General features: G+C 41.5%; 1 protein-coding gene across 1 annotated transcript in view; it reads right to left on the reverse strand.

Annotated features, from left to right (window-relative positions):
- Positions 1–21,253, reverse strand: part of LOC118589338 (NACHT, LRR and PYD domains-containing protein 1a-like) — a 43,947-nt gene extending 22,694 nt beyond the window's left edge. Inside the window, exons 1-3 of the mRNA XM_036196545.1 lie at positions 21,140–21,253; positions 18,703–19,011; positions 761–2,423 (exon numbers count right to left, since the gene is read on the reverse strand). Of these exons, the coding sequence (XP_036052438.1) occupies positions 761–2,423; positions 18,703–18,757 (1,718 nt within the window). The 5' untranslated portion in view covers positions 18,758–19,011; positions 21,140–21,253. The remainder of the gene's footprint in view (positions 1–760; positions 2,424–18,702; positions 19,012–21,139) is intronic.
- Positions 21,254–22,667: the final 1,414 nt, after the last annotated feature.

Raw genomic sequence — 22,667 nt, forward strand, 5'->3', positions numbered from 1 at the left:
TGTGTTTACTTGGTTCCTTCCGAGCAGCTGCAGGACTGGTGGGTGAGAGAGATTTGTCCTGACTGTGAGCCAGGCAGGACCAGGAAAAGTCTATCTACACTATGTCTCCTCTTGCAAATGATTGGTAGTGTGTGACATAAAATCAGTACTTAATGAATCCTCTATAGAGGAGAGTAACACATATTGATACTGAGTCATCACTTCTGCACAGTGGTAGGAGACTCTGGAAGGGGAGGTCTACATTGCTGCTGGATTGGCAGGAAGTTAGGAAGCCTTCAGGCTGAGTGTCAGACTCATGCAGCCTTCATTGACACATATAGGGAAGTAATCTGGACAGGAAAAATAAAGGGACTCATATATATATATATATATATATAGTGATGATAGAAAGACCTCAGTGCCAAGGTCACCTTTATGGGGATAGGTGATGGTGTCTGTAGGAGCTGAATGAGCAGTCTCTCAGAGAGAAAGCATGGTAAGGGAGAGGATCAGTCACTGGGTGCCATTTGAACCCTGTGAAGGGTGAAGAAAATTGAATCAGAGAAGGTAGGTGGTTCTTGCCGAGGCATAGGGAGAGAGAAAAGCTCATAGCTCATCACCAAGTCAGGCACACAGAGGGAGGTAGAGAAAGATGATCAGATTTAGCAATTAGATATTACTGCTGCCCTGGAACCAGCTAAGAGTGCTGCTGGTGTTCAGAACATGTGTGCTCATGGGATCTACAGGGAAGCTGGAGAGAGGACTGTGTCTGGATACTCACAGAACCATCCTCGGGGCCATCAGCACTTTCTCCTGCTGTTCACCATGATTCAGCTGAAGCCTCTCCACATGGCAGCAGAACTTAATGCAGAAAGTGACCACCATGAGCTCCATGTCTGTCTGGACCAGAAGATGCTTTATGCCTGTCAGGAACCTTGGATGTAGCATATCCACTGGGGCATGCATCCTTGTTTCTTGATAATTTTCCATCACAAATGTCAGGAGCTCCTTATCCTGAATCTCATACAGACAATGGAGCAAACCCAGAGAATATGGTTGATGGTATAGGGCTTCCTCAAGGATGTGCCATTGCAGGTACAACCATGTCCTCCAAGGAAACCTGCAGGCAGAGATCTTCTTCATTTCTCCCATTCCCTTTTTACTTAAAAGACCAAATAGGAAGCGCAAAATGGGTGCATCAAACAGGTCATGTCTTCCATATACTTCTATCAGTGTTTCCACAATTCTATAGTTGTCCATATCACCATATCTATCCTCACTATCTACCAAGATGCAGGACATTGCTGCAAAGAACTCCTGGAGACACAAGTGGGCAAAGCTGTAACTCAGAGAGCTGGGCTGCTTTTGAAGGACACCCACCTTCAGGAAATTGTCAATGACATCCTCAGACAACCCTTGCTGCTGGAGATCTAACTCACTGAACAGGGTCCTTCTTGTACAGATTCCCTTAGCAGCCAGTGAGCAGAGCCTTCTGAGATGGGTCCCCAGGTGCTGGGCTGGTATTGTCTGAGAAAGGTATTTCAGGCAGAGGGCTGTGGTGGTGTGTGAGGTCAGTGAGAGGTCTCCTCTCTGTTCCATCTGCTGCTTCAGGCAAGTGCAGACCAGCCAGGACACCCAGGGCACCAGACACAGTGTTGAGAGCACTGGGTTTGATTTCACAAATCTAAAAGCTTTCATTGCTTCTCTTTTCTCTGTGAAATATTTGTAGATATATTTCTTCTGCCCAGACTCAGAGAAGCCCAGGACTTCCACCCAACGTGGCTGCCCCAAAGAAGGAATGAACTTCTGTAGGTCTGTGGTCCGAACTGTGAGCAACAAGAAAGCCCCAGGCAGGACAGATTTCCCCAGCAAACTGCCCAGCAGTGTGTGCACAGGCTGTGGCTGGCTCCAGTGTACACAGAACTTGGGATTTTTCTCTCCCAAGACCCACGCTGGCTCATCTATGCCATCCAGGATGAAGAGCAGCTTCTCGGGGTGAGACATGACTTGCCTGATGGGAGCTGCAGGCACAGTCTGGTCTTTTGCTATGAGCTCAGCCAGACTCAGCTGCTTGCACTGGGCCAGTTCTCTGCAGCTGAAGTAGAAGACATGCTGGAAGCGATCCCTGTAGAGCTGGCCTTCCTCCCATGCTCTCCTCACCTGCCTGGCCAGCGCTGACTTCCCAATCCCAGCAACCCCCTCTAAGATGACTAGCTGAGGCTCTTCCTGGGTATCCGGGTTTGGGTTAAATAAGTCTTGGATCTCAATCAGATGCCCCCTCTCCTCTGCTTTACTTTTACGCCATCTTTTCCAGACCAAGGTGTCCAAGCCTCTTGGGCAAGATTTTTGTAGAAGTAATAGCTGTGTGAAATTTTGAAGCAAATCCTTGGTTTTCCAGGATGCAGTGTGGTAAAGTTTCTCTCTTCCTTCATTCTGATGTATTTCTGAAATGAATCATAAACAGATGAGTGAAAGATGAAGCATAATTGTCCACAGTAGTTGTTTCTCCTTTCATTCTTTCTTCTCATGCTCTCTTCCTTCCACCCATCAACAACTGGATGAATTTAGACATCTGTCTAAGCTGCACAACATACTGGCTGTGGGCCCTGGGATATTCTGAACAGCGCAGTGCAAGGAATGTGAGATTTAGACTAGAAAAACCTAGTTCAAGTCTTCACTTGTCTAATTAATAATAATGCTGTACAATGTTCATTCATACTTTAGATATTTATTAATGTTTTACTCTGTGCCAGACCTGCTCTAGTGGTTGAGAATAAAGAGTGAGTTCACAGGCACAACTCTGTCCTCATTCAGTCTATGAGATGATCCACTATGAAGCTCCACTGTGCTTCAGCTTTCCTGTCTGTAATTGGGGGCTATGATCTCTACTGCAGAAGGCCATGGAGTACTGGGGAGATTATAGACATTGTAGCCAATGTCTGATCCTTACTGATCACATTGGCCTCCAGCATTGCTGTCCTGACTATATTCTGTAAGTTCTGAGATTGTGGGTCTGAAGGGATCATCTTGGAATGCTTAGAGTTCATGTTTCATGACATAGATTTGGACTCCTCTCCCCAGGCCTTCCAGATATTATTGGTAACAACAAGCCTTGTTTGTGACTACTGTTTGGATGTCTTTAGTTCACACTGAAACTCAGTTGACAGTGTGGCACTAAGGGGACAGGTGTAATAAGGCACTAAGGGTTTAGAGTCCTGGGGGCAGGTCCCTTATTAGCTGACCAATACTTTTCTTCTAGGAATGGGCAAGCTGTTGTTGGAAGGGCTTCCCTTTCTCTCCAGCAGGCAGCCTCTCCCCTATATACATTTTTCTTAAGCAGAGCAGTTATAGTCTCTATTTTTGGACTTCAAACTCCAGAAGTGTAATGAAATATACAAGTTCTAAAAAATCAAACAAAAAACCAACCAACTAAACACACAAACAAAAAAGCCACTAAGCATGGTTGTATAGTCCTGTAATTCATCATTCAGAAGACAGGTAAGAGAATCAGGAGTTCAGGGCCAGCTTTTCCATACTGTAAGTTTGGAAACATCATGGGCTGCAATCAGTCAGTCAAACAGTCAATCAGTCAATCAATCAATTAATCAATCAATCAATTAATCAAACAGGAATAACAAAAGTTACCCAGTCTCTGTTTCCAGTCCTGGCAATGGACAACAACTAGTACACTTGCTCTTGATGTCACCTGCCCCACCGTTCACACAGCACACTTTGCTGGCTTCCTCCCACCTGCCCTACTCCCCCTTCCTCCAACCAGTGCATCTGAAGAGTCCTCAGTCCACGTGGACCTGACCACAAATCTCATCTCAGCATCTTCTTTGGAAGGAACTCAAAGTAAGACAGATAAGAGGATGCCCCATGGACCAGAATCCAATCCTCAGCACCTGCTAGTTTCCCAAGGCACCTGTCCTGCCTTGGCCAAAGTACTGGAGAAAATTTGGTGAGAGCATATTATCACACAATTAGCCCTTCAGAACCTGGCTTCAGGGGCCAATTCCCCTTGAAATCTGGATCTACAGATCTGTTCACATTGTCTTCTGTAGGACACCATCTAACATCTCCTGAGTATAGCATGCTGATCACTTATGTCTATGGACAAAGTCTGCCTTACTTGGGCCATGTCTTCCCAAAGTGCAAAGAAAGGGCTCAGCTCTTCCTTGGCTGTGCTCCCCAAGTCCTCTCATCTGGGATGTATCTGCTACCATGCACACATCTAAGTCCTCTTCAGTTTTGTCATATTTTAAAAGCATCTGGGCAGCAAGTTAGTGAGTTTAAAAAGAAACCATGGTAACTAGAATTTGTTTCCCAAGATCCCCTGTACATGATGCATTTGCATTTTGGCTCCTGTTATTCCAGGCTCAGAAAGTTGTGTCAAGGGATAATCCACAGAGCAAGGTGTCCAGCTAGACTTGCTCCATGGACAAGCTCTGGGCATGGATGAAAGGCTCTGTCTCAGTGAATACGGGAAAGCAACCAAAGAAGATTCCAGATATCAATTTAGGTGCTCACAAGCACAAATTACAACCCCCCACATATGTATGTCCAAACACATGCAAAGATGCACACACACACATGTATTCAAAACACACATATACATGTAGGAAGAAGAAAAGGCCAATAAAAAATCCACATAAAATTGATTGAATGGAAAATATTCTACTTTGTGAGGCAACCATGCCACATTTTTTTCCTATTATTTGTGGATCATATAACATATAATCATGTATTATGTGTATGATCCTTATATTTAGATTTGTATCTTTAATTTGACATTTTAAAATTTCTTTTAAGTTACATTTTGAGAATTACCTACATCCATACCATATTTACATCACTTCCACTCTTCTTAGTCTCCCCTCCAATTCCTCCTGTGTCTCCTTCTTTCCTCTCAAATTCTCTATTTCTTCTTTAATGATTGTTACATTCATCCAAAATCCATCCATCCATCCATCCATCCATCCATACATCCATACATACATACATACATACATACACGTATGCACACACACTTTTTGGTGAGTCTATTCCATGTTGCTTTCATATATTTAAAGCTGACCACTTGGGATCTGATAACCTATGAGGGACTCATCTCTGGAGAAGACTGAGTCTCTCTCTCTCTCAGCATCCATTAATTGCCTGTAGCTTTTCATTTAGAGGTGGGACCATGTGAGACTTATTTGGAGTGTCTCTAGAGATCAGGAAGCTATAATTAGCCCAATAGAGGGGTAGGGTAAAAGGCCTTGAGGGGTGAAGACACAGTAGAACCATTGTGATTGAAAATGTTTAAGTGAGTTTTAAGTGGTTCAAGGTTTAAGTGAGGATAGGGATAGTGTGACAAGGGAGAAGAGTGGGTGGGATGAGTAAACCAAAACTAACGATGTATGAAAGATACTAGAGAACCACACCACTTTGTAAGCTAATCAAAAATATAACTTAGATAAATGTAGGATAGTGAGCAATGGGTACACAGTACTTTCCTCAGAAGACATGAGTCATTAAAGGCAAATTCCAATGCCAAGTATGGGGTACCTCACTAAGGGTTACTGGTCAGGGAGGATGCAGAGACTCTAAAAGCAGCAAAGCCTGGTGGTCTACCAGAACTAGAGTTAAGACCCCATTGCTGAAGACAACATACTTTTGTTACAGGACTTAGAGACTCCAAGTTGGAACAGACATGAAACTTCTTCCATGCTGTGTAACTGTCATAGTACTAAGAGGTGCTATGAGGACACTGTGGGAAAAAACATCAATGATATTACCAGATGGTGACCCTGGATGTTACAATACTGACATGCTAGGTGAGACAGACTCACAGGTGCAATAATGACATGAAGGTTGTAGAGTAGCCATCTGCTCCATGGTTAAATTTGAGGAATTTCTAATTAGATTTGAATTCCACAGCAGGGAATTCACATCTGTAAACCTGGTCTAAAGCTGATGGCTCAGGAGGTTATAGCCCCTAGGGAAAGACCTCTTGTTATTTTTGCTAGATGGGCAAAATGTTAATCTGCCTTCTGAATAGTTATGCTTATACCCATAGATTACTGCTTCACTCAACTGTCAGTGTTTGCTTTTCTGCAGGTCCATGGAACAAACAGGGTCACTCCAGGGTGAATTTTGGCATAGAAGCAGCAGGGAAGCCAGTTTCTGGTGAGCTGATTACCATTGCTTTGCAAAAAGACTGTTTTTTTAATGGTTATACAATTTACACCTTAACAAGTCAATTTCTGCATACCCAAACCTCTTCCTGAATTTCCCTTAAAGAAATAAATGCAAAGTAATTCTCAGTCACATGGAATCTTGTTTTTCCAAGTTCCCTTACACCCAAGTTTTTTCAGAGGCTTTGAACACTTCAGGAAGAACTCAGATAAGATTCAAACACTTCACATAGAGCATAGCCATTAAAAAGGTAACAGTCACAAAAGGTAGTTCAAGGGCCATGTGATAACATTCTGGAATTCAAGCCAGCAGCAATGCTCTGAGGGATTTCCTCCTATACTCAACTTTGGCCAGATAAACTTCTCTGTGTGGTGAACAGCAATTAATGTAGAGACTCATAGCAAAAATGTTGACTAAGTGACTGTTCAGTGCTTAGCTCTAAGTGGGACATCTAAGTGGAGTCCCCAAGACTCTGGGAACATTGCAAAAGAGGTAAAAGAAAGAATAAAGAGCTGGAGGACATGGAGTGCTGTGAGATGTGTTTTTCTGGATGTTACATGGCTGTTATACTCATGAACTCACCACAGCTATAGCTGCTTGTGCATGACTTGCATAATACCAACCCAAGAAGGTCAGTCATTTTTCTACCAGACAACACTAATTGGATTGAGAGACTTTATAAAACAAATCAACAATGAGAACCACAGAATGAAAAAAACATGGTTGGGGGTGTGACCTGGGGGAGTGAGTAGATGGGATTTGGGAGTGAATATGATGAAGCTACAGTAAATAAAGATATGAACTTTTCAAACAAATACATCAAAGTTATTTTAGACCTGTACTCCTAGACACAGCACCTTTTTACTCTGCTCACTCCATAGCTGCTTGCCTGGGATCTTGATCTCCTTCTAGATCCTCATCTCCCCATGGGACCCACCTGATCACCAGGAATATCTTAACTTATCCTGCTGGTGTGGAGACATAAATATTCTACCTGCATTCTCTGGAGTACAGCCCACCCCCTAATCCTGATAGGCCTGCAATTGCTTCCCATAGATCATGAACTCTTCCTGGTTCATTTCCTTTTCCTTTGGGACTCACTAAATAACAGATCCTTCTCTACCAAGAACCCTCTAGCTCAGTCATGTGGCACAGAGAAACAGATATGCTACATGTGCTCTGTGATTTACCTGGCATAGCCATTCTGAAAACTCTCATCAACCCAAGGCTACTTATACCACAACCATCCTTCAGGCTCACCTTAACCTACATATTGTGCTCTTATGTCTAGCCTGGTGAGTCTGTCTAACCTGCCTTGACTGAACCCTCCACAATCCCCAGACCTGGCCCCAGCCTAGGCTGTTGAGATCTACCTACACTCTTCCTTACCCCAGGCTGAGGCATGGTGGCACACTGTGTATGTAAACCCAATCTGATGTGTCCATATCAGAAACAGAAGCAACAAAAGAAACCCGTATGCCCAGGTGTCATTGAAAAACAAGATGAAAGGTCAATACTATATTTTCCCCTACCAATTTAACATTCCCATAGAAATGTTCTCCATTAAGAATTAACCTAGATGAACCTTAGGACCAAGAACTTAGCTGAACAATTATAAACTTCAAAGAATTAAAGGAGTTAAAGAAATAAGAAACAACTAGATGAATGATCTTAAATAGAATTAACTCAAAGAGAAAAATTGCCTGAGTGTTGTGCAAGAAAACACAAACACAAGACTGAATGAAACAACAAAGATAATTCAGTATTTGAAAACTGAATTCAACAAAAATATAGAAGTATTGATGAGAGTTCAAGCTGAAATGCAGATGAAATTGAAATCTCAATACCCAATTAGAAAATTCACAGGAAAGCCTTACAAATAGAATGAATCAAGGAGAAGATAGAATATCAAGACTCAAAAGTTAAGTAGAGCAATTGGATCACATAAGCAAAACAATATTTAAAAAACCTAAAACAAACAAACAAACAAACAAAAAATTAGATGAAATTGTAGGAAGTGTGGGACACCAATTAATGACCCAATCTTCTATCTATAAGTATAGATGAAGAAGAGTCCTGATCGATGCACAGACCAAATCTTCAACAAAATCATAACAGAAAACTTTCTCTAAATCAGGAAAGACAAACCCATACAGATACAAGAAGAACAGATATTACTAGTAGAAAGGATCAGAAAGAAAAATTTCCCACGACATATTATAGTTAGAACACTAAATATGCAGAGCAAAGAGAGGGTGGTGGAAGGAAGCTATAAGAGGAAAGAATAACTGATCAAATATAAAGACACACATCAGAATAACTGCTGATTGTTGCATGGAAACTTTGAGAGCCAGAAGGTCTTAGAGCAATGTATTGCATATTTTATAGGCAATGGATGATAATTTTGACTAATTATACCCAACAATACCATCTGTCATAACCGAGGAGAGAAAAAAAAAAACATTCCACGATACCAACAGGTTAAAATAATTCATGTCTACCAAGTCACCCCCTCAGAGAACACTGGAAGCAATACTTCTACTGGAGACAGGAATGAGCATAGCTAAGAGACAGCAGAAGGAAAACATAATTACAGAAACACACAGTGTGACTAGGAGCACCACCAGCAAACAAACAAGAAAACTATTATGGTCAGCATACACACCTTTCAATAGTAACTTCAATAGTATTAATGGGATCTGGTCCCTAATAAAAGGCTGGCTTGGTGTATTAAGAAAGATATCAGTCTTTCTGCTGTCTGTAATTACTCATCTTGCCTTTAAAGATAGGCAATACCTTAAAGAGAAAAGATGGAAACTGTTCCTAGCAAATGGGACCAGGTAGCAAGCAGGCCCTGCTATCCTAATACCTGACAAAATAGATTTCAAACTAAAAGAAATCAAGAGAGATGAATAAGGGCACTACATTCTAATCAAAGGAATAATTATTCAAGAAGACATTACATTCTAAAAATATATGCACCAAACCCTGGTGGTCCCAATTTTGTAATAGTTGTAGTACTGGAATGAAAACACAGAATAACGAATAGCACGTGATTTCATACTCCACTTTCTGTACAACACAAGTCATCTGGGGAAAAAAAAAAAAAAACAAAAAAACCAAACCAAAACAACTACAAAAACAACAAAAAACACAGAGAAACATTAGAATTAAATGATATTGTACATCAAATGGACTTGAAAGATACCTACATAATAATCCACTAATACAACAAAGAATATATTATCCACTCAGTCACCCAAGGAAGTTTCTCTGAAATAAACCAGCTCCTGAGACATAAAGTAAATCTTAACAAATTAAAAAAGTTGAAATACCTCATTGTATCCTGTCTGACCATAATAAAATAAAACTTAAAATTAACAGTAAATTAATCTGTAGTAAATACACAAAATTATGGAGATTAAGTTACTGAATAATGAATAAGCCAAAGAAGAAATCAAGAAAGAAATTAGAAAAATTCTATAACTAAATGAAAACAGAAAAAAAAAAGAACTCACAACAGAACAAAACCTCTAAATTAGTTAAAAGCAGTCCTTTAAGGGAAATTTATAGTTCCAAGTCTCTATATTAAATGTCAGAAAGATCACAGATAGATGACTTAAGACTCAAGAGTTTGAGAACACCAGAAGAAACCAATCATAAACCATTAGATGGCAAGAAATAATAATAATAATAAAACAGACAAAAGTTAATGAAATATAAGCAAAGAAAACAGTACAAAGAATCAATGAATCTAAGAGCTGGTTCTTTGAGAAAATAAAGATCGACAGACACTTGTCCCAACTAACCAAAAGAAAAAGAGAGAGAGGACTCAAATGAACAGAATCAGAAATGAAAAGGGAAACAATACAATAGACACCAAAGAAATTCAGAATCATTCAAGGAAAAACTTTAAAAACCTGTACTCTACTGAGTTGGAAAATCTAAAAGAAATGGACAAAATTCTGGACTCATCCAAGCCTGAAAGTTAAAGCAAGAAGAGATCTACAACCTAAACAGACAAATAAGAAATAAGATATTCCATGACAAAACCAGATTTAAACAATACCTATCCAGAAATCCAGCCCTACAGAAAATCCTAGAAGGAAAATCCCAACCCAAGGAAATTAACAGCACCCAAGAAAACACAGGCAATAGATAATTTCACACCTGCAAATCCCAAAAACAGAAACACTCACAAACAGGAATGAATAATCACTGGTCATTAATATCTCTTAATATCAATAGATTCAATTCACCAATAAAAGACAGGCTAACAGAGTGGGTATGAAAACAGGATCCATCCTTCTGCTGCATACAAGAAACACACCTCAACTTCAAAGACAGACATAATCTCAGAGCAACAGGTTGGAAAAAGATTTTCCAACAAAATGGACCTAAGTAACAAGCAGATGTAGCTATTCTAATATCTAACAAAATAGACTTTAAACTAAAATTAATTGAGAGAGATAGAGAAGTATATTTCATATTCATTACAGGAAAAATACACCAAGATGAAGTCTTAATTCTGAATATTTATGCCTCAAATCCAAGGGTTCCTACATTTGTAAAATAAACATTACTAAAGCTTAAACCACACATCAAACCCCACATACTAATAGTGGGAGACTTCAACACCCCACTATCACCAATGGACAGAAGCTTAACAGAGAAATAAGAGAACTAACAGATGTTTTGACTCAAGTGGACTTAACAGATATCTATAGAACATTTTTCCCAATACAAAAGAATATAACTTCGTCTCAGCACCTCATGGAACTTTCTCTAAAATTGGCCACATACTCAGTCACAAAGCAAATCTCAACAGATTAAAAAGAAAATCGAATAACCCCGTGTATCTTATTGGATCACGATGGCTTAAAGTTAGAGTTTAACAACACAAATTACAGAAAGCATACAAACTCATGGAAACTAAACAATGCTCAACTGAATCACCACTGGGTCAAGGAAGAAATAAAGAAAGAAGTTAAAGACTTCCTAGAATTCAATGAAAATGAATACACAACATACCTAAACATATGGGACATTATGAAAGCATCGCTGAGAGGAAAAGTTCATAGCACTAAGTTCCCACATAAAACATTTAGAGAAATCTCACACTAGTGACTTAACAGCACACCCGAAAACTAGAACACAAAGAAGCAAAGTCACCCAGGAGGAGTAGATGACAGGAAATAATAAAACAGAAACAAAGAGAACAATACAAAGAATCAATGAAACAAAGAATTGATTCTTTGAGAAAAGCAACAAGATGGACAAACCCTTATCCTAACTAACCAAAAGGCAGAGAGAGAACATCTAAATTAAGAAAATCAGAAATTATAAGGGGGACATAACAACAGACACTGAGGAAATCCAGAGAATCATTAGGTCATACTTTCATACTTTGAAAACCTGTACTACATAAAATTGGAAAATCTAAAATTTTCTGAATACATGTCACATACCCAAATTAAATCAAGACTAGATAAACAATTTAAAAAGACCCATAACCCCTAAGGAAATAGAAACAGTCATTAAAAGTCTCCCAATCAAAACAAAACAAAAAACCAGGGCCAGATGGCTTTAGTGCAGAATTCTACCACAATTTCAAAGAGTCAATGCCAATACTCCTCAAATTGTTCCACACAATATAAACAGAAAGAACACTGTCAAACTCCTTTTATGAGGCTACAATAACCCTGATACACAAACCTCACGAAGAAACAAGTAAGGGAGAGAATTACAGACCAATCTCCCTCATGCAAAAATACTCAATAAAATACTAGCAAACTGAATCCAAGAATACATCAAAAAAAAAAAAAATCATCCACCATGATCAAGTAGGATTGATCCAGAGATGCAGGAATGGTTCAACAAACAAAATCTGTCAATGTAATCCACCATATAAACAAACTGAAAGAAAAAAAATTACACAATCATCTCATTAGATGCTGCAAAAGCCTTTGACAAAATCTAATACCCCTTCATGATAAAGGTCTTGGAGAGATTAGGTACACAAGGTACATAAAGTAAACTTAATTAAAGGTGATACACAGCAAGCCAACAGCTAACATCAAACTAAATGGTAAGAAATTCAAAGTGATTCCACTAAAATCTGGAACAAGACAAGGCTGTCCACTCTCCCCATATTTATTCAATATAGTACTTGAAGTTCTAGTTAGAGCAATAAGATAAGAAAAAGATCAAGGCGATACAAATTGGAAAGGAAGAAGTCAAACTTTCGCTATTTGCAGATGATATGATAGTATACATAAATGACTCCAAAAATTCTATTAGTGAACTCCTGTAGCTGACAAACACCTTCAGTAATATGGCATGATACAAGACAAACTAAAAAAATATCAATAGCCCTTCTATCTATCTATCTATCTATCTATCTATCTATCTATCTATCTATCCATCTATCTATCTATGATAAATGGGTTGAGAAAGAAATCAGAGAAACAACACCCTTTACAATAGTCAAAATAACATCAAATATCTTGGGGTAATTTTAACCAAACAACTGAAAGACCTGTATGACAAGAACTTTAAGTCTTTGAAGAAAGAAAAATGGAAGAAGATATCAGAAAATGGAATGATCTCCCATGCTCTTGGATTAAGATAGTAAAAATGGCAACCTTTCCAAAAGCAATTTACAGATTTAGTGCAGTCCTCATCAAAATCCCAACACAATTCTCCACAGACCTCGAAAAAATAATACTCAACTTCATATGGAAAAACAAAACAAAACAACAACAACAAAAAAACCAGGAAAGACAAAACAATCATGCAAAATAAAGGAACTTCTAGAAGCATCACCAACCCTGACTTCAAGCTCTACTGTAGGGCCATAGTAATAAAAACAGCTTGGTACTGGCATAAAAACAGACTTGTAGATCAATGGAATTGAATCAAAGACCCTGACATAAATCAAAACGCCTATGAACACCTGATTTTTGACAAAGAGGCCAAAAGTGTACAATAGAAAAAAGAAAGCATCTTCAAAAATAGTGCTGGCATAACTGGATGTTGACATGTAGAAGAGTACATATAGATCCTTATCTATCACCTTGTACCAAACTCAAGTCTAAGTGGATCAAAGACTTCAACATAAATCCAGTTACACTGAACCTGACAGAATAGAAAGTAAAATGGGAATCAATCTACCTCAAGATCCAGCAATACCACTCTTGGGCATATACCCAAAGGATGCTCAATCCTACCACAAAGACATTTCCTTAACTATGTTCATAGCAGCATTATTCACAATAGCCAGAACCTGGAAATAACCTAGATGCCTTTCAACTGAAGAATGGATAGAGAAAATGTGGTATATTCACACAATGGAACATTACTCAGTGGTCAAAAGCAATGATATCATGAAATTTGCAAGCAAATGGATGGAACTAGAAAAAAAATCATCCTGAGTGAGGTAACACAGACCCAGAAAGACAAACATGGTATGTAATCATTCATAAGTGGATATTAGGTGAAAAGCAAAGAATAACCAGGCTACAATCTACAACCCCAGAGAAGCTAGGTAACAAGGAGGACCCTAAGAGAGACAAGCATGGATCTCCCTGGAAGGGGAAATAGAAAAGTTCTGTTTGATTAACTTGGAGCAGGGGAAGAAGGGAGAGGATTGGGGATAAGAACATAAGGGAACTGGATGGTTGAGTAGGAGGAGGGATGGAAAGGGAGAGCAATGAAAGAGATATCTTGATAGACGTAGCCATTATAGGGTTGGGGAGAAAACTGGTGCTAGGGAAATTCCCAGGAATCCACAAGGATTCCCCCAGCTAAGACTCCTAGCGATAGCGGAGAGGGTGCCTGAACTGCCCTTCCCCTGTAATCAGATTGGTGAATACTTTGTCATCATAAAGCCTTCATCCAGTGACTGATGGAAGCAGAGGCAGAGATCCACAGCTTGGCTCTGGGCTGAGCTCCTGGAGTCAAGTTGAAGAGAGGGAGGAAGGACTGTATGAGCAGGCCAGGTAAAGATCATGATGGAGAAACCCACAGAGACAGCTGACCTGAGCTAATGGGAGTTCACAGACTCTGAACTGACAGCTGAGGTGCCTGCATGGGACCGAACTAGGCCCTCTGAAAGTTGGTGGCAGTTGTGTGGCTTGGTCTGTTTGTGAGGCCCCTGGCAGTGGGACCAGGATTTATTCCTGGTGCATGAACTGGCCTTTTGGAGCCCATTCCCTATGGTGGGATACTTTGCTCAGCCATGATAGAGGGGGGAGGGGCTTGGTCCAGCCTCAACTTGATGGGCCAAACTTAGTTGACTCCTCATGGGAGGCCTTAGCCTCTATGAGGAGTGGATGGGGGTTTGGATGGGATGGAGTTGAGAGGGGGAGAGAGAGAAGGGTAGGCAAGGGGAACTGTGGTTTGTATGTAAAATGAAAAATTAAAACAAGAAAGAAATGCAAAAAATTACAGTTAAAAACAAACAAAAATCATCCCCACAAAAACAGAAGTACTTCCAAATTCCAAGAAGCAGATAAATACACACACACACACACACACACACACACACACACCAAACAAAAATCTCTCAAAAACTATATGCTAATATCCTTGATTAACATCAATGAAAAATCCTTAATAAAATGCTTGTAAATTGAATACAATCATTTGTAAAAGGCTTATCCACTATGATCAAGTTGGTTTTATACTGAGATTCAGGGATGGTTCAACAAACACATACGTGGTGTTTTGAAAGAAAATGGTCCCCATAGAGAGTGGTACAATTAGGAAATGTGGCTTTGTTGGACTACGTGTGGACTTATGGAGGAAGAGTGTCACTGCTGGGCTAGGCTTTGAGGTCTCCTTCCTCTATACTCAAGCTATGTCCATGTGGAAAAAGACTCCTTCTATTGCATGCAGATCAAGATGCAGACACTCAGCTCCTTCCCCTCCAGCACCATGTCTGACTGCACACTGCCATGATCCGCCATGATGATAATGGACTAATCTTCTGAAACTGTAAGCTAGCCTCAATTAAATGTTTTGCCTAATAAGAGTTGCAGTGGTTATGGTGTCTCTTCACAGCAATAGAAACCCTAATGCACTATATAAACTAATGAAGATAATAAATCATATAAAAGGACTAAAGAAAAATTACATGATTACAACAAAGTCTTTGACAAAACCCAAAATTCCTTCATGAGAAAAGTTGTAGAGAGAATAGGATCAGAGGACCCATAGCTCAACATAGTGAATGCTCTTTATAACAAACACAGCCAACATTTTCCTAAATGGAGAAAGACTTCAAATTAGTTCAGTTGAAATCATGAATGAGACAGGGAGGTTCACTATTCCCACTCTTTTTCATCGTTTAAACCTCTTTTCATTTTATTTTTTATTCTATGTGTATAGGTGTTTTGCCTGGATGCATGTCTGTGCACCACATGTGCGCAGTGCCCTCAAGTTCAGAAGGGTGAGAGATCTCCTGGAACTGGACTTAAAGAAAGTTGTGAGCTGCCATGTGGGTGCTGAGAATTGAACCCAGGTCTTCTGGAAGAACAGCCGGTGCTCTCAAATGCTGAGTCACCTCACCATCACCCCTCCCCCATTCCTTTTCACATAGTGCTCGAAGCAGTAGCTGGAGCAATAAGGCAAGAGAATGAAATTAAGTGGAAACAAATGGGAAAAGAAGTCAGATTATCTCTATTTATATATGATATGATATTATATGTAAGAGATCCCAAAAAGTCCACCATAAGACTTCCTTAAATGATCATCATTTGCATCAAAGTGGCAAGATAAAAAAAAATTGACTTAACAAAAATCAGTAACATTTCTATACACCACCACCAAATGCTCTGAGAAAGAGACCATGGACACTTTTCCACTTATAATAACCTCAAAGAAATCAAAATATTTAGGAATAATCCTAACTAAGAAGTGAAAGACTTCTACAATTAAAACTTCAAATCCCCAAATAAAGAAATTGAGGAAGACACTAGAAAATGGAAAGAAGTCCCATACTTGTAGATTGGCAGAATATTGTGAAAAATGACCATTTTGCCAAAAACAACTTACATATTCAATACAACCCCAATCAAAATGCTTACAACATCAGTTAAAATTTTTTTAAACATTTTTCCTTTTTAAGAAAGATTATTTTATTTCATGTGTAGGAGTATTTTGTCTGCATGTATGTATGTGTACCATGTTTGTGCCAGAAGCCCATGGAGGTCACAAGAGAACAAGGAATCTGAAACTTTAGTTACAGATGGTTCTGAATCACTGTGTGGGTGCTGGGAACTAAACCTGGGTCCTCAGCAAGAATAATAAGTGCTCTTAACACAGAACAATTTCTCTAGTCACTGCACCCACCACATTTTTCTCCTGTTTTTGTTTTTGTTTATTCAACAGAGTCTCTCTATATATCACTGGCTGTCCAGAACATCACTATGTAGACCAGGCTGGCATTGAACTCTCAGAGACCTGCCTGCCTCTGCATCCTGAGTACTGGGATTACACACCTGTGCTACCATGCCCCCTTCACCATAACATTCTTCACAGAAATAGAAAAAAAAAAATCCTAAAATTCATATAGAGCCTCAAAAACCCTAGACAGCCAGAAGAATCCTGAGCAAAACAATGCCAGAGAGATTACCATTCCAGGTTTCAAGATTTATTACAGAGCTATAAATAAAATCACAAATTTGGAAGGTAAATGGATATAACTAGGAAATATTATATTAAGTGTGGCTACCCAGCCCTAGGAAGACACACTCATGTCTTCTCTCACTTGTGGTTCCTCCAAATCTTCAGATGTTAGTATGTAACCTGGAGTCACTGCAGGAACCAGGGAAGAGAAAAGGAACCATGGGGTGAGAAGGAGCTCTAGAGAGGGGAGTAGAATGATACAGGTTCTAGGAAGGGGGAAATTGGAAAAATGAGGTGGAGGGCCTTTAATTGGGGAGAGGGAAGGGGGACAATATAGAAATAGAAGGAGGGATAAACAACACTATGGGTATTATTTAGGGGATCACATTGTTTCATAAGAAATTAAATTACATATATTACTTCTAAGTGCATGTGTATACACACATATGTACACACACATTAATGAAGATATTCCATTTGGGATGATACTGCTTCCACAAAAGCCATAGACTATGTAATATAAACTCTAGAAACAGGCATGAGAAGCCTTCTTTTGAGTTGTTAGCCTAGGGAGTAGAAGAAACTGGCTGAAGCTGAGGCAGGAGCCTATCCAAGAGAATAGACCTTGGAGCTTCAGGACCTGCATAATCTCTGAGATGCTCAGGTCCCACTCGTGTTTTGAGCTCAACTCTGAATGCCAGTTGGGCTAGGCTCACTGCTGACCCCATGGGTTCCAGATTCCCAGAGGGGTCATTTCTAGCCTGTGATTCTTAGCACTCCACCATGGCCCCTCTGTCTTTCCACTTAAGTCCCCTATCCCAGGTGCCCATACAGGTGGAGGCTCACTCATGAAGAAACATCATCTATGTGGACTTGAAGTCCCACCCAGAGCCCTCAGCTCAGCTTGTCTCTGCTTCTGAATTCAGACTCCTCAGGTTCCAGTTTAAAAAGTTTCCACTCTAAGATCTGTAAGTGTCTCCAGGACTCATGGTCTGAGCTCAATAGTTCCGAGGGTTTTGTTCCCAGGTAAGGGATGCATTTTGGGTGTGTTTGTGGATCTGGAAAATGAGGATGCATGCACTATGGGAAGGCTACAGTGATTGTGTTTGTCAGGCAGGCAGCATTAGGAGCCAAACAAGGCAGGCTGGGGTCCTTCCTGCTCACCCTCATACCCTTCTCTATAGTCTCATAGGGAGAAAGACACTGTCACAAGTGCTGCTGGGAAATGGTCCTGCTCTGGGACCATGAAGTCCACACATATGTCCTGGTTCTACACTAGTCCTCTGTGTGAGTCTCTATTCCTTTCTGAGCCTCAGCTCCCACATGTGGGGCTCTGGGCTTCTGTCCCACAGGGTTGTGAAGTATAATAAGAAATAAGAGAAACAGCAATCACATGAGCTTGTATTTATAATTAATGAACATTTATTGAATATTAGATGATTGCTTAATATTCAATGTGGATTATCACTTTACTTCCATAGTCCAAGAAGGCAGCTGTTTACTTTCCCATTTCCCAGATGGAGACATCGAGGAGGGCTGTAGTCTCCCTCTGCTCTGCTCCAAAGTCTGGGCTTGTAACTTCAATGTCACCAAATGCTTGTCTTGGGAGCTGGCTTGATCTCTGTGTCAGCCTCCTCAGAACCCCTTTGAATGCCTGCCTCTCCCCACTACAGCTTCTGACTGCTCATTCCCGGGGCTATGAGGACCACATGAGAGCCTGAAATGCATAGGTGTACAAAACTATGTGTGGCTTGGCATTCAGTTCCTGCTTTTCTGAAAGCTTTCTTGTTCCAGCCTCTCCTGGGACTTGTAAACTCTTTTAACAGGTCAGCCTGCCCAGGAAACCTGTCAGGAGGGCTCAGTGGTAATGAAGGGGTCACTGTAGTGGTGGGTTGGGGTCTTTGGTGTACTTACTTTGCATTAAGTCCTCTTCTGACAGAGAAAAGGGCTGCTGCATCTCCAGGTCCATTTCCAGGTGTAGTGGGAGGGGTCCAAGCCCTTTTGACCCTTATGCTGAGCCTCCTCTTTGACACTAGCCTCATGGGACTGAGCTGCTCCTGTGTTGATAGGGCCCCCAGATCATGCCCAACTGTGCAGTGCTTGTCCATACAGCTTCCAGTCTTCCTTCTGTTGTTGCTCCAAGCAGGAGGCAAGCGGATCTTTGTCTCTGTCAGCCATTTCTGTGCTGGGAAAAGGTGTTTGATTGGAACTGATGAAGGAAACCTAGAAATAAAAGAAAGAGCAGAGCAGCCTTTACAGGGACAATTGTCCTCTGGTCAGGATACCTGAAGGACTCCAGGCTCTCCTGGGGATGGAGACTGTGTGTCTAGGTGCAGGGCCTGGGCTTTATAGCACAGAAGAGGGAACTCAGGAGGAAGTTTATCAGTGGATGTGTTCTCTGTGGTGTCATGAATGATGTCAGTGGGTATTCCTTACTGCGCTGACTTTCCTGTCAGGTAGGTGTGCTTATCATTATGTTGAGTTGGGGGTTTCTCAGCTTGTCTAATGTTTCTTCTTTAGGTTATTATGATCATTTATCTGACCAAAGGACAAAGAAAAAGAAGGAGAGGTGTATTCTCTTACTGGCTGTTTCCTGTCAGAAGAGAAGGATGGAAATGGTTGTTGGGTCTGTCCCTAGGATTTAATGGGGTGTAGGTTGTGGAGTGACTTTGGGTAACAGGAAAAGAGTTTTAAATTGATCTGCTGAAGTGGATCATGTGATTGCTGACATTTTCTCCTGGAGAAACCTTTGAACACAGTTATTAGACAGGGGCTATAGTGAATAAGATGAGACTGAAGACAGGGGACCCAATAAGCTCCTAGCCAGGGCAGCCATTGTCCTAGTGTGGATAGTGATGACAGTGATTTGATCCAGGAGGAACTTGTGTAAATCTTTTAAAGGACAGGGGAAAATGGAAGTGTAAGGATAAGGAGGAATGGAGAGATGAAGGGGAGGAGTCAGAGTGGGAGGGAACAAAAGCCCATCCTTAGGAAGATGGCTGTCACTGAATCTTTGTCTGCTCCTTAATTAAGTCTTTGGCCCTCTCGACCAGCTTGGGTTTGTTGGCACAGAAGCAGTGCTGTTCCTGGAGGAGGACACAGTTCCCACCACTAGCAGCAGACAGGAGATCCAGGTCTCTATCTTTGGAGAACCACAGCAGCAAAGACTTGGCTCAGGCTTAGCCATGGAAAGTGATGGAGAGGGAGGAGTGGGAAGGTGGGCATCTGGAGAATGGAGGGTGGGAACTGTAGGGATGGGAAAGCAAGAAGGTGGAAGGATGCAGGACATGGAGTTTATAGCTGGGAGGATTAGAGGATGTGAATCAAGGGAGAAGGGTTGGAGGATGCAGGAAATGCGTGTTGGGATTTCAGAGACAGGAGCATGAGAGGATAGGAAGACAGGGATGGAGGATGCAAGGGTGGAACGTGCAGGACACTCACTATTCTCTTTTCCTCATCTTTATCCTGTTCTACTGTTCCACGCTAACAAAATCAATGTTTCAGCCATTACTGTGACAAAGTGTGAGGTGGGGTGGTACTGCGTAGAGGGGGACTCAAGAGCCCAGTTTGAGTTCAGGCTAGGCCCTGTGAAGGAATTTTTACAAGTCTCCTGTCCCTGAGCACCTCTAGAACAATCCAGAGACAACAAAGAAAACCAAAGAGACACATGGAAAAGTGTGGGGAGCCAGACAGATTCAAGACTTTCTCAGAGGTCCCGACAAACAGGCAAAAAGACATTCGTTCTCTGTCTTTGTCCAGGGGTGACCTAGCAAGAACAGCCTGATATCGGAGCCAGTGACCCAGAGTATGTTGTGCCTTCTGGGGACCTGACTCTTCCCCCTGGGCTGTGGTTATGAGTCCTAAGGCAGCTGTATCTGAGACATCCTGTATTCTTTCTGCTAACATTGTCTGACTTAGATCTCTTTTGACCTGGGCCACTTTCCACTACAAATAGATTATATGATGTTGTACTTTTAAATAAATTTGCATGGCATAAGTTATCAGTTTAGGCAACACCTACTGGTCCAAGCTGCTACTTTTGTCTTATTTCTTATTCTCAGGCTTCCCACAAAACCCCTCACTACTGGAGTCCCTTATTCCTGCAGTTTCAGGTCAGAAGGAGAGAGGAGGGTTCAGGACAGACTATGATAGGAACAGGCACATGAAGCATACAGGGGAATCCAGCCACCTCCCTCCCACTAGAGCTGGCCTGCAGACTCTCCAAGCAGGGCTGGAGCCTGGGCCCTGACTCTCAGGATGGATCACCCATGTCTGCCACAGTACAGTCAGGCCAGGATTTACCTTCCCACAACTCAAATGGTTGGAGGACTCTGATGTTCCCACTACTCACCTTGCTCTTCTAAGAGGCTCACTGATGTGTATGTCCCAGGCCAAGGCTCCTCAGCTAGTAAACGTATTCTTTGAAAGTGAAAGAGACTCCAGCTCCTCCAGGAAGCCAGGCACCAGAGCCTGCGCACATGTTCTTCCTCTGAGCTCTGGGAGCATAGTTTCAACACTATTCATCTCATTTCCTGTTTTGAAGTCTGCAGATGCCTGGGCTGGAGGAGGAGTCAGGCTTGAGAGCTTCATCCAGGCCTGCAGAGGCCCTGCCTCCTGAGTGCAGGTCTCATGTCTGAGCCTCACTTCACTCATCTACTAATGTGGGTCTCCCAGGTTTGCCAACAGGTCCCAGTTCAGCAAAAGCTCCTGGATCTCCCCAGCTCTGTGCTCTGGATCTCTGCACTCCCTCTCCTCCCTGTCACCTGCCCAGCCCACAGGCTCTTCATTTCAGGAAGTGAATCTCAGGCCCCAAAACCCTGGTCTTTTCTCACTCCTGGACTCTCCTAAATCTCAAATCTGGTATTTGATTCCCACTAACATCACCTTTTTCTACACGTGTGTGGTGTGTGTGCATGTTCATGTGCATGTGGAGTCACATGTGTGTGCATGTGTGTGACCTGAGAGCTTATGGATTTGGCTAGTCTAACTAGTCATTCATCTGGGGTACTTCCTATTTCCTCCTCCTGAGCTCTGGGATGACAAGCCTGTAGCCTTCCCAGCATGCATTTGTGAGGATGCTGTGATCAGAGCAAATGTCCTCATGCTTGCATAGCAGGTGCTTTATCCACTGATCTATCTCCCCAGACCTGACACTGGCTTTTAAACAGATCTGTAATCTGACTCTTCTCACTGTGCCCAAGGAGACTGCTGGTCCATCCAGCATCCTGGGTTTCTGTTTATTATCCTAACTGTCCAGCTGATGCTTCATGGTGTATTCTCAGTTGTGAAACCAGAGCCACAATCTAGTATGTAAATTAGTTTAAGTCACCTCTTGGTCAAACCTTCCTATCCTTTCTGTCTCACTGTGAGGGAAACACTGGTTCCTTTTAGTGGTCACGAGCTCTGCATGACCCTCTCCATCCCACCCTGCCCTTTTCTGACATTAGATCCCACTTCATGCTCCTCACTAACTCTGCTGTGGGTTATCTGCTCTACCTTTCTATTCCTTGAACACACCAGGAACTTGCTCATCACAGGACCTTTGCACTGGCTTCTCCGTTCTTTTGGAGTGACTTCCCACTAGTCAGAAGCTTGCTCCATGCTTTCTGAAACAGTGCTGCCCTTCCAGAATTACCCTCCTTCATTCTTCTGTTTGACACTTGTCACCACCCAACAGCACAGACTTGCTTTCTTTCTCTCACTTCTACCTACAAAGAGCATGGGAACTTTGGAATACAGGATGAAGTGTGTTTGTTGATTGTTATGTCCCTGGGCTCAAGGTAGTGCCTGATCCACAATATCAGCACAGAGGTGTTCAAAGTCTTTGGGATTTGTTTATTTCTTAATATGAATATTTGTCTAGTGGTATGTGTGTGTGT

The sequence above is a fragment of the Onychomys torridus genome, chromosome 8 (assembly GCF_903995425.1).
Source record: "Onychomys torridus chromosome 8, mOncTor1.1, whole genome shotgun sequence".
NCBI lineage: Eukaryota > Metazoa > Chordata > Mammalia > Rodentia > Cricetidae > Onychomys > Onychomys torridus.